The following is a 12078-nucleotide window of genomic DNA, read 5'->3' as shown; positions in this document are numbered from 1 at the left end:
AAGATGAGTCTGTGCATTGCCAAAGCTCTCATGGCCGCCACTTCTGGTGTTCTTTGTAGCCAATAGAAGATCAGCTTTTGCCACAGTAGCCAATCAGAAGTGGTGGGGGTGGGACGTAAACATTTAATATGTTTGTGTGTAGGCGCTAGATGTCCACAATTCAGTTTTCAGAAACTTGTGTGGCTCTCTAAAAATATACCCAGAGTGCCTTTCTAGCAACAGAACGAACATAGGAAAAAGAAACAAATAAAAACTACTTGTCAGACGGTCAAAGTATAACGGCAAAACTTCTTGTCCCTCACACAAACCTTGTTGTCCTGGGCGTCGGTCGATACGAATTGCACACCCTTGACACACCCTTGAAAGTGCAACTTTCAAACAAAAAACATTGTGTCCATTTATTTAATAGGCTAATCCCTACTAAACATAGCCTGAATCAAGTGGATTTGCTGAAATAAAAAAGTTAACCAAGCTTATGGCCAAAAGTACATAGATTAAAATATTTTTTACAAAAAAATTAAATATACAGATTAAAACATGCAGTAATTTCATTCAGAATGTGTGTTTTAGGAAAGCATAAAATAATACCCTGCATTTCTTAAAATGGCTTTCAAATTATTTAGTTGTTTAAGTGAATGAAACATACCATTGAAGCATTGGAAGGATGTTTTGCCAAATCAACTTGGTCCCGGTTTGCTCGCATTTGTTTCTCTCGCTCTTTGCGGTTTTCCGCCTTCTTACGAGCACCAGTCTTCTTTTTGGGCATTTTGAAATCTGGTCTGACGATTGCAGCAATCAAGACTGCAAAGACAGATATCAGGCCTTCAAAAGGACAACATTTATGTGGTTAGTTGACAGACCTAGATTTCTTATATATATATATATATATATATATATATATATATATATATATATATATATATATATATATATATACACACACACACACACACACACACATACACACACACATAGTCTAACTTCACTATAATGAAACCCCTTTAACGATCCAAGAACTGTTTTTTTCCATGGAAACTAGCCCTATTGGAACTATCACTTTTACAAAATCTACCCTGATAAAATGATCTCGGTAGTGACTGACACGAAACTTTAATATATATATATATATATATATATATATATATATATATATATATATATATATACACATATATATATATACATATATATATACATATATATATATATACAATATATAATATATATATATATATATATATATTTTTTTTTTAAATATAAATATAAAAGAACAATATACAAAAATAATAATTCAACAGGTATGTGACAGGGTGACTGAGCGGTGACAACAGAAGCAGGAAGGGAAAATAAACTGACACCAGGCAAGTACTGCAGTTCAAAAGAAAGAATCAGCTGGCTGCCGTTTTTATTAATAACAAAAATAAATAAAATATTTAAACGAAAACAATTGCGCTCACAGAGCAAAATAAAAGGGTTAACAAAAACAAATCTCTCACACCAAATAATAAATAAACCATACAGGTCAGGCTGGGCAGATTGCCTTCACTGTTCCTGTCTGTTTTTTAAATAAAGTTTCTCTCTCTGCTCTCGTTCTCTCCTCTCACACCCACCCCAAAGCTGGAGAGCTGCAGCCTTTTTATATTATGGCCGAGTGGTTTAACTATCTTGTAATTAATTATTCTATTACCCCTCGGCCACAATCTGCACAAGTTTATTAATTACCGTGTGGATGGGGCTTCCCATCCCCGCTACTAAATAATAAACAAACAAACGGCTACGCCGTCATTTAAAATACAAAACAACCGGCGCTTCGCCGTCATAAATATACAATAAAAATAAATAAACAATACAAAATAACACAGGGGCGGAGGGGGACCCCGCTCTAAAATAAAATAAACAAAACAATGTACAGGGCTGCTTGCCCTGTTACATATCCCCCCCCCTTGTGCATCGCACACATGGGCCCAACGGCCACCTCCCCCCTCAGTCTCACAGTCCCGGAAGAGGGGGAAGCACAGTGTCCATGGGGGTGGCCATGGTGGGAGGTCCGCCACCCCCCCATTCTTCGTGGCTGGGAGTTCCCTCTTCCGGGGCTTCCGCCACACACTATCCTGCCGCGAAAGTGCGGCTGGGGGAGCTGGTCTCCTGACCTCCTCCCCTTTCTTCATGGCCGGCATTTCCCCTCCGTGGGGCTCCGACCACACGATCTCTGGCAGCGAAACTGCTGCGAAGGGAGCTGGTCTCCTGACGTTCCCCCCCCTTCTTCGTGGCCTGCAGCTCACCTCCGTGGGGCTCTGGCCACAGTGTTTCCTGCCATGGAAATGCGGCTGGGGGAGCTGGTCTCCTGACCTCCCCCCTTTCTTCATGGCAGGCAGCTCCCCTTCGTGGGGCTCTGGCCACAGTGTAGCAACCCCAGGCGAAGCAGAGCGCCCGGCAACCCCAGGCGAAGCAGGACCCTCGACAACCCTAGGCGAAGCAGGATCCCTGGCGAAGCAGGATCCCCGGCGACGGCAGCAGCAGCGGACCCTCGGGAGGCGACGGCAGCAGCAGCAGACCCTCGGGAGGCGACGGCAGCGGACCCTCGGGAGGCGACGGCAGCAGCAGCGCGGACCCTCAGGAGGCGACGGCAGCAGCAGCGCGGACCCTCGGGAGGCGAACTCGGGAGGGGAGCCCCTGGCCATGGAGGCGGCAGCGGGAGCTCCACTTCTCCCTTGTACCCTGTGCGAAGCAAAAGGCAGCCCCAGGCGATGCGGAGCAACAGGCAGCCCCAGGCGATGCAGAGCCACAGGCAGCCCCAGGTGATCTAGGCATGGCATCCCTGAGTGGAGCGGGCGTGGCATCCCTGGGCGGTGCGAGGCTGGCATCCCCGGGCGGTGGCGAACTGGCATCCCCGGGCAATGCACGACAGGGCGGCAGCGGAACCTGGAGAGGCGACAGCAGGAGGGCAGCCAGGACCAGCGGTGGTGCTGGGGTTGGCCCTCTTCTAAGCCGCTGCGCCCCAGCAGTTTTCCCCCTTGCTCGTCTTAGCAGCCTGTGCAAGGGCAGCTGCGGACCGCCAGCCTCCTGTCCCGGTCCATCCTGTCGTGAAGGGAGAGGCAGCTCCTGCTCCTCTCCCCCAGGTGGTGATGGTGGAGGCAGAGGCAGCTCCTGCTCCTCCCCTTCTGGCGGCGAAGGCGGCAGGGCCTCCTCCCCTTCTGGCGGCGAAGGCGGCAGGGCCTCCTCCCCTTCTGGCTGCAGCCGTGAAACCAGCAGGCATGCTCCTTCTGCTGGTGGCGGCGATGGAGACGAAACCAGCAGGCATGCTCCCTCTGCTGGTGGCAGCGATGGAGGCGGAACCAGCAGGCATGCTTCCTCTGCTGGTGGTGGTGGGAGCGACACACAGTCCTCAATGGTGGTGGAGGTGGAACCAGCAGGAACTCCCCCTCTGCTGGCGGAGGCGGGAGCGACACACAGTCCTCCCATGGCGGTGGATTGGAACCAGCAGGAACTCTCCCTCTGCTGGTGGAGACGTGGGTTGTAGACATTCGGCCTCCTCCCTTTTGGGCTGTGGACGCACCGACTCCTCCCTCTTGGGCTGTGGACGCTCAGTCTCCTCCCCCTTGGGCTGTGGACGCAGCGTCTCCTTCTCCAGGTCCGTGTCCCCTCTCTGCCTCCTTCTCACCTTTTCTCCCTTGGCTTGTGGAGGTGATGGGGTATGAACCAGCAGGCACTCCCCTGACAGGAGAGGACAGTTGAGTTGGGAATGCCCCTGCTCACCGCAGATGGGGCACCAGCAGTCATGACCGCCCGGATGATGGCATCCCAGCTGGTCTCCCGCTTTATGGCCGCAGCTGGCAGCTCCCACTTCTGGGGTCTCCCCCGGGGTACCTGGTCCTGGCTCGCTTTGGCAGCCCACTCCTCTCCCTGGTATTGGGTGGGGCAGATGGCCACGGTGCGCCCAAACCCCCACATCCAGGGCACCACTCATCTATCATGTAGATAGGGCCAACATCCCCTGGTGGCAACTGTTGCTGTTGCTGCTTTCTGCAGCTCTTCCTTCCTCCCATTCTACTTCCTCCCCTTCTTCCTTCTCACTCCACAAGTAAGCGAAAAAAACGAAAAAAATGAAAAAACTGCAATAACCCTCTTCTGCCCGAGTCCAGGAGGCGCTGGTGATCCCAAGCTGGACACCACGTGTGACAGGGTGACTGTGTGGTGACGTCACGGCAGAAGCAGGAAGGGAAAATAAACTGACACCAGGCAAGTACTGCAGTTCAAAAGAAAGAATCAGCTGGCTGCCGTTTTTATTAATAACAAAAATAAATAAAATATTTAAACGAAAACAATTGCGCTCACAGAGCAAAATAAAAGGGTTAACAAAAACAAATCTCACACCAAATAATAAATAAACCATACAGGTCAGGCTGGGCAGATTGCCTTCACTGTTCCTGTCTGTTTTTTAAATAAAGTTTCTCTTTCTGCTCTCATTCTCTCCTCTCACACCTACCCCGAAGCTGGAGAGCTGCAGCCTTTTTATATGGTGGCCGAGGGGTTTAACTATCTTGCAATTAATTATTCTCTTACCCCTCGGCCACAATCTGCATGAGTTTATTAATTACTGTGTGGATGGGGCTTCCCATCCACGCTACTAAATAATAAACAAACAAACGGCTACGCCGTCATTTAAAATACAAAACAACCGGCGCTTCGCCGTCATAAATATAATACAATAAAAATAAATAAACAATACAAAATAACACAGGGGCGGAGGGGGACCCCGCTCTAAAATAAAATAAACAAAACAATGTACAGGGCTGCTTGCCCTGTTACGAGGTAAAAAATAAATCTAGAATGAAAAAAAAAGCCCCTCCCCCCATATGAAATGTCATGCTTTTCAACAGAGACATTTAAATGGCCCAGCCATTACGAATATGGACTGTGGGGATACTCTCTAAAATTGTGTATCCAATTATACAATATTTTACAGCACTATGCATCTAGAACAATGTCATAATTGTGATATGAGAGACATAGAAGAGTATTCTCTGAAAACAAAAAAAAAAAACGCTTTGTTAAAGTCAACTCAATAAATGAGGGGGGGGGGGGGGGGGGGGGTAAGTATTTTTGATTATGATACTCCTAGTAAAGATGGTTCTCTGATATAAGTTAAATAGATGGATTAAAATGTACCTTATGATTACCTGAGGCTAAACATGAAATCAAATGTTGGAATGTCAATAGTGAAAGGTCATGATTTGTCATACTGCATACAAAGTGCTTCTCTAGGCCTCATGGAATCAAGTTTGTGTAGCTTTTGAAATGGGAACTTGCCTTAAGTGTCACACAGGAAAGTATTATCCTTATGTTAATACAGATCTAACATAAGTGTACGTTATTTTGTACATTTATCTTGAGCATTACTGAATTTACCTGGTTTATGCTGCAAAGAAAGGAGAAATGCAAAAAGATGCACATGGGGCTAATCCACCCCTGCACCTAATCAGGCTTTCAATATACTTGCACTGCCTTGGAAATTAATGAGGTATAAGAATTATAGTTTCATTTTTATATTATCCGATGTTTTTTTTTTATTAATAAGATTGCTTTTTTGTGGGCAACAGTTCTGAGTAGAAATTAATAGCTCTGCAATTGTTAAGGAGGCTGTGGAATAGGCCTGCATTTCTAATTTGTTTTTTGAGCGATAAATACCAGAATACAATTAAATGTCTATCTGTCTTCGAAGTTTTGGGTTATTTGCAACTTTTATCACTACCTTAATCTACATTTTCAGAAGCATATTTATTAACTTATGATTATCGTTTTAATGGGGGATGAAACAGCCCCATCTCCCCAAGTAGTTTATACATTATTAAAATAAATTTACACCCCCTTGCTTTTACAAATGAAAGCACGTCCTAACCAAGTTGAATGACAATTTGATTAGGGTTATCTAGTAAAACTAAGAGAGTCTTACTATGTATTTATTATGTATAACACATGTACAACGTTGAGCTGAGTGAAATATACGATTTTTATTCATTTCTTACATTTTTGTTTGCGGAGATTAACGGTTAAGCAAATTGCTCAGGCTTTAATATTCTTAAACGTTTACCACCAGCTACGTACTGCTGCTGTATCTAATCCAGGCGTTACAGAAATGTGTATCATTTCGCACAACGTGCGTATTTAATTTTTACCATGAAAAGCCACATTGACACTTTATATTAATAGTAAAAGTAACATTTGCACCTGATAAAGAGATTTTGCGAGACGTAAACGTACAAATAGTAATAATAAAACGAACACACACCTACTTCAGCTTGCCTTCCTCTTCAACGCTTCAGTGTTAGAAACAGGAAATTCCCATCTGTGTACAGCAATTTGATCAACCGCCCCGCTGCACTAACTCGTAGCTCGGATTATTTAGTTCCGAACTAACCCAACAAAGTACCGGTAGTAGAATTCTATAATTTAGTTTGAATTCACGACTGTTGTCAGCGTTTAAGTGATTGAATAGCCAAATTAGTAGTTTAGATGGTTGAATCAGTTTAATGTCCCATGTAGTGAAGAGAAATAAACTACAGGAAACAAAGTTCCAGGGAAATAGTTAATGGTGAAATGGATACGCTGTTAGAAAATAAAGGAATGTGTGTATGTCTACATTATAAATAGTTATTACATTTCAATAATAATACTTACCTCGGATACAAACAAGAAAAGAACCAGAAACATGATCATTATTTGTACAGTGTAGGCTGTGCTAAATTGTGAATGTACGAACTGTGTGCAATACAAATCTATAGCTTCTGAATTAAATATATCGGGATTCCAAAAGTCAAGGCCTATACTTTTGACAAACCAAAATCACAAACAGCAACACACAGCAGCTGTTGAATGTCTGATATTACTGATTACCATACTTTTTTTTGTTTTGTTTTGTTTAGGCTACAAAGAACCTGTTTGGATTATATAATTGTAAACTGGTTTTGGTCTTACATTTGTAACACAAAACACATTGCTGAGATAGGTAATGGCATGAACCAGACATGTTATTAGTGCAATGGAGGGTACAATTAGTTGAAGTAGAGCCTTCTCTATAGCACCTTCCACATAACTTACTGCAATAAACGTATAGTTTTTGTAAAGTTTCAACGCCACCAAGATGGTTCCCATTTAGGATACATCCAAATTTCAAATCCACCTCCAGGGAAAGTTCATGGGATTATTTCTGTAGGTTACCAGCGCAGGCTGCATTCATATTTCATAGCCTATTGTACATCACCTAATAACGGATTACTATTCCAACTGTACTATAAATACGATTATTTTCATCAGAATGTTGGTTTCCAACATTACCATTGTACTCCAGGGGATGTCGCTGCTGCGTACGCATCGTTATTTCCCAGTTTCCAGCCTAGTAACAACAGAAAAAACAGAGCAGTCTCGTCTTGACAACGGCATCGACATCATGAAGCCCCTCCTGCAGCCACCGGTCCATAAACAACATTTCCTGTAGCAACCAGACTTTGATTTTATGCACGGGAGACACGGTAGCAGCACCCAAACAATTAAGGACAACACAAACTGGCCCGAGATTCCTCGTTGGACCTGCGATCTGCCGCCTTAATCGCCAGAAGAGAAAAAAATAAAACTAAAGTCTGAATACAGAGGGGAGGCGGGAGGCAGTCGAGTACAGCTAACTAGCTAGCTAGGCAGAGGGGAACATTCGGAAACCTCAGAATTATGGCAATGTCCCTAATCCAAGCCTGCCGCAGTCTGGCTCTCTCAACATGGCTTCTTTCCTTTTGTTTTGTGCACTTGCTCTGCCTGGACTTCACGGTGGCTGAGAAAGAGGAATGGTATACAGCTTTTGTGAATATTACCTATGTGGATCCCGTGAGTTCGGAGTTCAGAACAGAGAAAACGGAGTGCGGTCGGTACGGGGAACACTCTTTGAAGCAGGATACCAAGGGGGTGGTGGTGATGCCCTCCTCTCCCCACGACAGATTTGCTTGCGACCCCAACACTAGATTTGCAGTCCCTGCCAATGCCAAAAGCTGGGTAGCTCTTATACCCAGAGGGAACTGTACATACAGGGACAAGGTCCGCCATGTTACCAGTCAAAATGCGTCTGCTGTGGTCATCTTTAATGTGGGCTCCAGCAATGTGAACGAGACTATTACTATGCCACATGCAGGTAAGGACCGAGCCACTAAACTGAGTGTTTTCTAGTATTAGAAATTACATGTTACACAAAACATCTGAATTTTGCTCGTTCTCATTCCACTGCGTCGCGCAATTTATTGTGTACTAAAGTGAACCATGTGCTGTTACTAAGGAGACCAGATTTTTAAGTCTTTTAAACTGGGGTATGGAAATAGCGTGAATAACTTTAAACTTCCAAGCTACTGGGAAGCTATAGGGTTTTTATTTTCACTTTGGCGATGTCTGATCTAATATATTGAAAGTGAGTGCAGAGACTCGTGATATTCAGAGTGGGATCTTTTACTTTCAATAACTCTTTTTGTGAATAAATTCTTACTGTCTTTGTAATATAAAATAATTCTTACAATACACAGTAACAATTCAATGGTATCAACTTCCGAGATTCTATTTTATTGCTGATTACTGCTGCAAATCTAGTCAATTTTCTGCCTAAGAAACTGCATCTTCTCTCTGATTTCCTCTTTCCATCTTGCTCTATCTCTATCTCTATGCTATCCTCCAGTGTCCAATCTACAAACCAGGCCCTTCCTATATGAAAACATTACATAGGTCTGTGTATTAAATGGTTACTTCATAGGATCTATTTTTTTTCCAAAATATTTAATTTCTTAATATGACATGTATTTGTTCTGTATACGTTAATGTTGCAGTTTCTGCTTTAGTGTGCCGTGATTAGACACTAGGATTTTTTTCAGTCTACTATTAAACTATTACTAATTATATAATTATTAATTATAGGTGATTAAATGTGTTAAATGCCCTCTCTTGTGCAATAAATGAAGCCCACTACAGTTTTTACGTTTTGTTTAGAAGATGCCCTGATTGCAGAAACAGGAATTTCCTTCTGAAGTAGTTATTAAGTATGGTAATAGTAATCCACGTAGACAAATCCTTTAGTTCTCAGAATAGTTGTATTTCCAAATTCCCCCTAACATGCTGTAAGATGACGGGCATCACTTTAAACAGAAAGGAACCTGTTAACGTGTTAATTGCATAATGAAATTTCCTGCCTATGGCATTTTTCGATGCCAATCAATGAGCCTGAGAGCGTCTTCTGACAATCTAAATTAGATAACTACGCATTTTACGAAGGCTGATATTAAATTATTTTTTCGAGTCAACATGTTGTCACTTCTTTACGTAAGGAAGATTAAATAGTATTCATTTCGTAATAAGCATTTGCCTATGTAAAATGCGCAGAGACGTTTTCTCATCATACTGAAAAAAACTGCATAGTCAAGGCAGTACATGCAATCAGTTAACAGGTGCCTTTCTGTTTTAAGTGATACTTGTCGGTTTAAAACATGTTAAAGATATTTGCAAATAAAACTATTAGGAAAAACTTAAACGGATTGTTATAAACTCTATCATATAGAGTACTTAACTATCAATGTATTTTTTTTTTTTTAAGGAAATGAAATGGGCCCATGGAGACCGGAAACTATTGTATTTCATTATTGCTAAAAACAACATAAAATGTATACTTGCAGAAATAAAAAAAAATGTTCTGAAACTTAAAGTATTTTTACAATATGAATTTCACAAATGTGAAAATAACTAGTTCATAAACTATTTTGTATTATTAACGAACATAGATGGTACCTGGGTGAACTGAAAGTGAATGTCAACTTATTTCAGTAGAACATATGTTTCCAAATAATCTTGTCATATTTTACTGTCCTGTCCAAAGCGGGAAGTCTGGTCACCTTGGCTGTTACCAACACACGTGGAAAACGCACACAATGGTTAATATTATGCATATATCAAAACTCAAGTAGAAAGAAAGTGCTTGCCAAGTAAAAGTAAACATATTTTCAGATGAGCAATACAGGCACTTTGGTTTAAAATCTACGGGAGAAGTTTTTGAACCATAATTTAGTAGGCTGCTGTAGTAGAGAGACCACAATACATATTCTAAATATTTAGGCCCACTGTACATTTAAAAAAAAAAAACAAAAAAAAAAACCTTAAAATTACTTTAAGATTCTGTCATTTACTCGAGGGTTTATTTTTTTTCTTCCCATAAAATTGACTCGCATGATCAATGTTATGAAATACAGTACTGTAGAAGAACAAAGACTGGTTTTGACATATGATGGAGATTTTTTTTAAAATGATTATACTTATTCTATTCCTGTGCAAAACAAATATTCTTTTAAATTGAAGAAATACCATTTCCAATCAAACCATAGATTAAGCTTTACCTCAGGAGTGATATCTACCCTTTTCACTCTTATTAGCATATTTATGCTTGCTTTTTCTGAGGTGTTTCAAATACACCACTGCAGATTAAAAGTTAGAATTCCTGATTTTTGGTACCTATTTTTTCTGATGCTGTAACTCATAGGGTCTTGACCAGTGAATCTGATACAGTCAAGAATAAAATTATTGAGCTGTTGTCTTCTGGTACAGTACCTACTTTTCTAAAGTATTTAAAATATCTGTATTTAATAAAACACCTTTAAATACAGCGCCAGCATCATTATCACTGGTAAACTGGTTAAAGTACTTGACTTACTTTGAAAGGCCTTTGATAAAAGAGGGAGGTTTGTACTCTGAAAATATCACCATTTTGTGATTGCACTGGTGAAGGTACAGTAGCAGGTCCTTTAATACTCCTTGTGAAGTCACTAGGACCCTTTGGCTTTCCCGTGGTTGTTGCTGAACAGTTACACACAACTCCCGCACAGTTTATGTAGCTCTACTGTAGTCCACATACATGGATGACTAAGGGATTTTCTCATTTTACATTTTCAATTTTTTGTGTACTTCTGCTCTAAAGTAGCAGGTTCTGTGCGGCGTATTTTGCAAAACTGAAGAATCAGATGGAAGAACAAACGTGTTACTGCAACAGTGAAAAAGCAGTTTTTTTCTCTTTCCTTTCACCAAATAGAAGTGATTAATAACATATCTTAGAGTTCTGGTGACAAGTTTTTACTTTACATGGAGCCTTTTACTTTACATGGAGCCAGACCATTGACTTAGCTGGTGACACAGAAACACACATTCCTTCCTTAAGGGTGCAGATATTGGAAAAAGGCGACGAAAGCTTTTGCTTTATTCGCAGTTCCCTGTGCTCTTGCCTGAGACGAAAGGTACTGCCAAATTACAGAGTTGTTTTTGTGTATGGTACATGAGTCTTACAGTATTTCTGACTTGATGCCAAGTGCTGATGTATTCAAATCTGTACTCTTTGTAGTGGACCGCCAATGCATCCTTAGTGTTGTAAGTGCGCGATTTGGCTCAGTTTCATTGTTAGATGGCCTATCCTGGATTGGCTGTCTTTGAGCTAGGCGAGCATGTTGTTATTTGATACTGAAAGTGTACTTTACATAAAGTTTTTTTTTTTTTTTTTTTTTGTAATTTAGTGATTATTCCTTTTTTACTTTTTGGCTGATCTTCTTGAATTCCAAAATGTGGCAAATGATTCTGTGGTCCGATGAAACAAAAATTGAACTATTTGGCCTAAATGCAAAGCGTTAAGTCTGGCGCAAACCCAACACAGCACATCACCCAGGTAACACCATCCCTACTGTGAAGCATAGTGGTGGCAGCATCATGCTATGGGGATGCTTTTCATTGGCAGGGACTGGGAAGCTTTTCAGCGTAGAGGGCAAAGTGGATGGAGCTAAATACAGGCAAATCCTTGAGGAAAATCTGCTTCAGTCTGCAAAAAACCTAAGACTGGGACAGAGATTCACCTTTCAGCAGGACAATGACCCCAAGCACACAGCCAAAGTGACACTGGAGTGGCTTAATACAAGAAAGCGAATGTCCTAGAGTGGCCCAGTCAAAGCCCGGAATTGAATCCAATTTGAGAATCTGTGGCAAGACTTGAAGATTGCTGTCCACCAACGATCCCCATCCAACTTG

General features: G+C 41.8%; 2 protein-coding genes across 10 annotated transcripts in view; one reads left to right on the top strand and one right to left on the bottom strand.

The window, feature by feature from the left end:
- LOC117421129 (zinc finger protein 330-like) overlaps positions 1 to 7969 on the bottom strand; it is a 28359-nt gene extending 20390 nt beyond the window's left edge. Inside the window, exons 1-2 of one of the 9 annotated variants that reach the window (XM_059028303.1) lie at positions 7863 to 7969; positions 647 to 822 (exon numbers count right to left, since the gene is read on the bottom strand). In XM_059028303.1, coding sequence (XP_058884286.1) covers positions 647 to 766 — 120 coding nt within the window. In that variant the 5' untranslated portion in view covers positions 767 to 822; positions 7863 to 7969. Of the gene's footprint in view, positions 1 to 646; positions 823 to 6289; positions 6484 to 7098; positions 7118 to 7335; positions 7412 to 7862 lie in introns of those variants that run through there. The other 8 variants (XM_059028285.1, XM_034035096.3, XM_059028251.1 and 5 more) reach the window with 8 other exon arrangements.
- LOC117421128 (RING finger protein 150-like) overlaps positions 7706 to 12078 on the top strand; it is a 56522-nt gene continuing 52149 nt past the window's right edge. Inside the window, exon 1 of the mRNA XM_034035095.3 lies at positions 7706 to 8176. Within this exon, the coding sequence (XP_033890986.1) occupies positions 7723 to 8176 (454 nt within the window). The 5' untranslated portion in view covers positions 7706 to 7722. The remainder of the gene's footprint in view (positions 8177 to 12078) is intronic.

Source organism: Acipenser ruthenus, chromosome 1 (genome assembly GCF_902713425.1).
Source record: "Acipenser ruthenus chromosome 1, fAciRut3.2 maternal haplotype, whole genome shotgun sequence".
Classification (NCBI taxonomy): domain Eukaryota; kingdom Metazoa; phylum Chordata; class Actinopteri; order Acipenseriformes; family Acipenseridae; genus Acipenser; species Acipenser ruthenus.
Note: the sequence above shows the minus strand (reverse complement) of the source record. Positions and strands in the feature narration are given on the sequence as shown.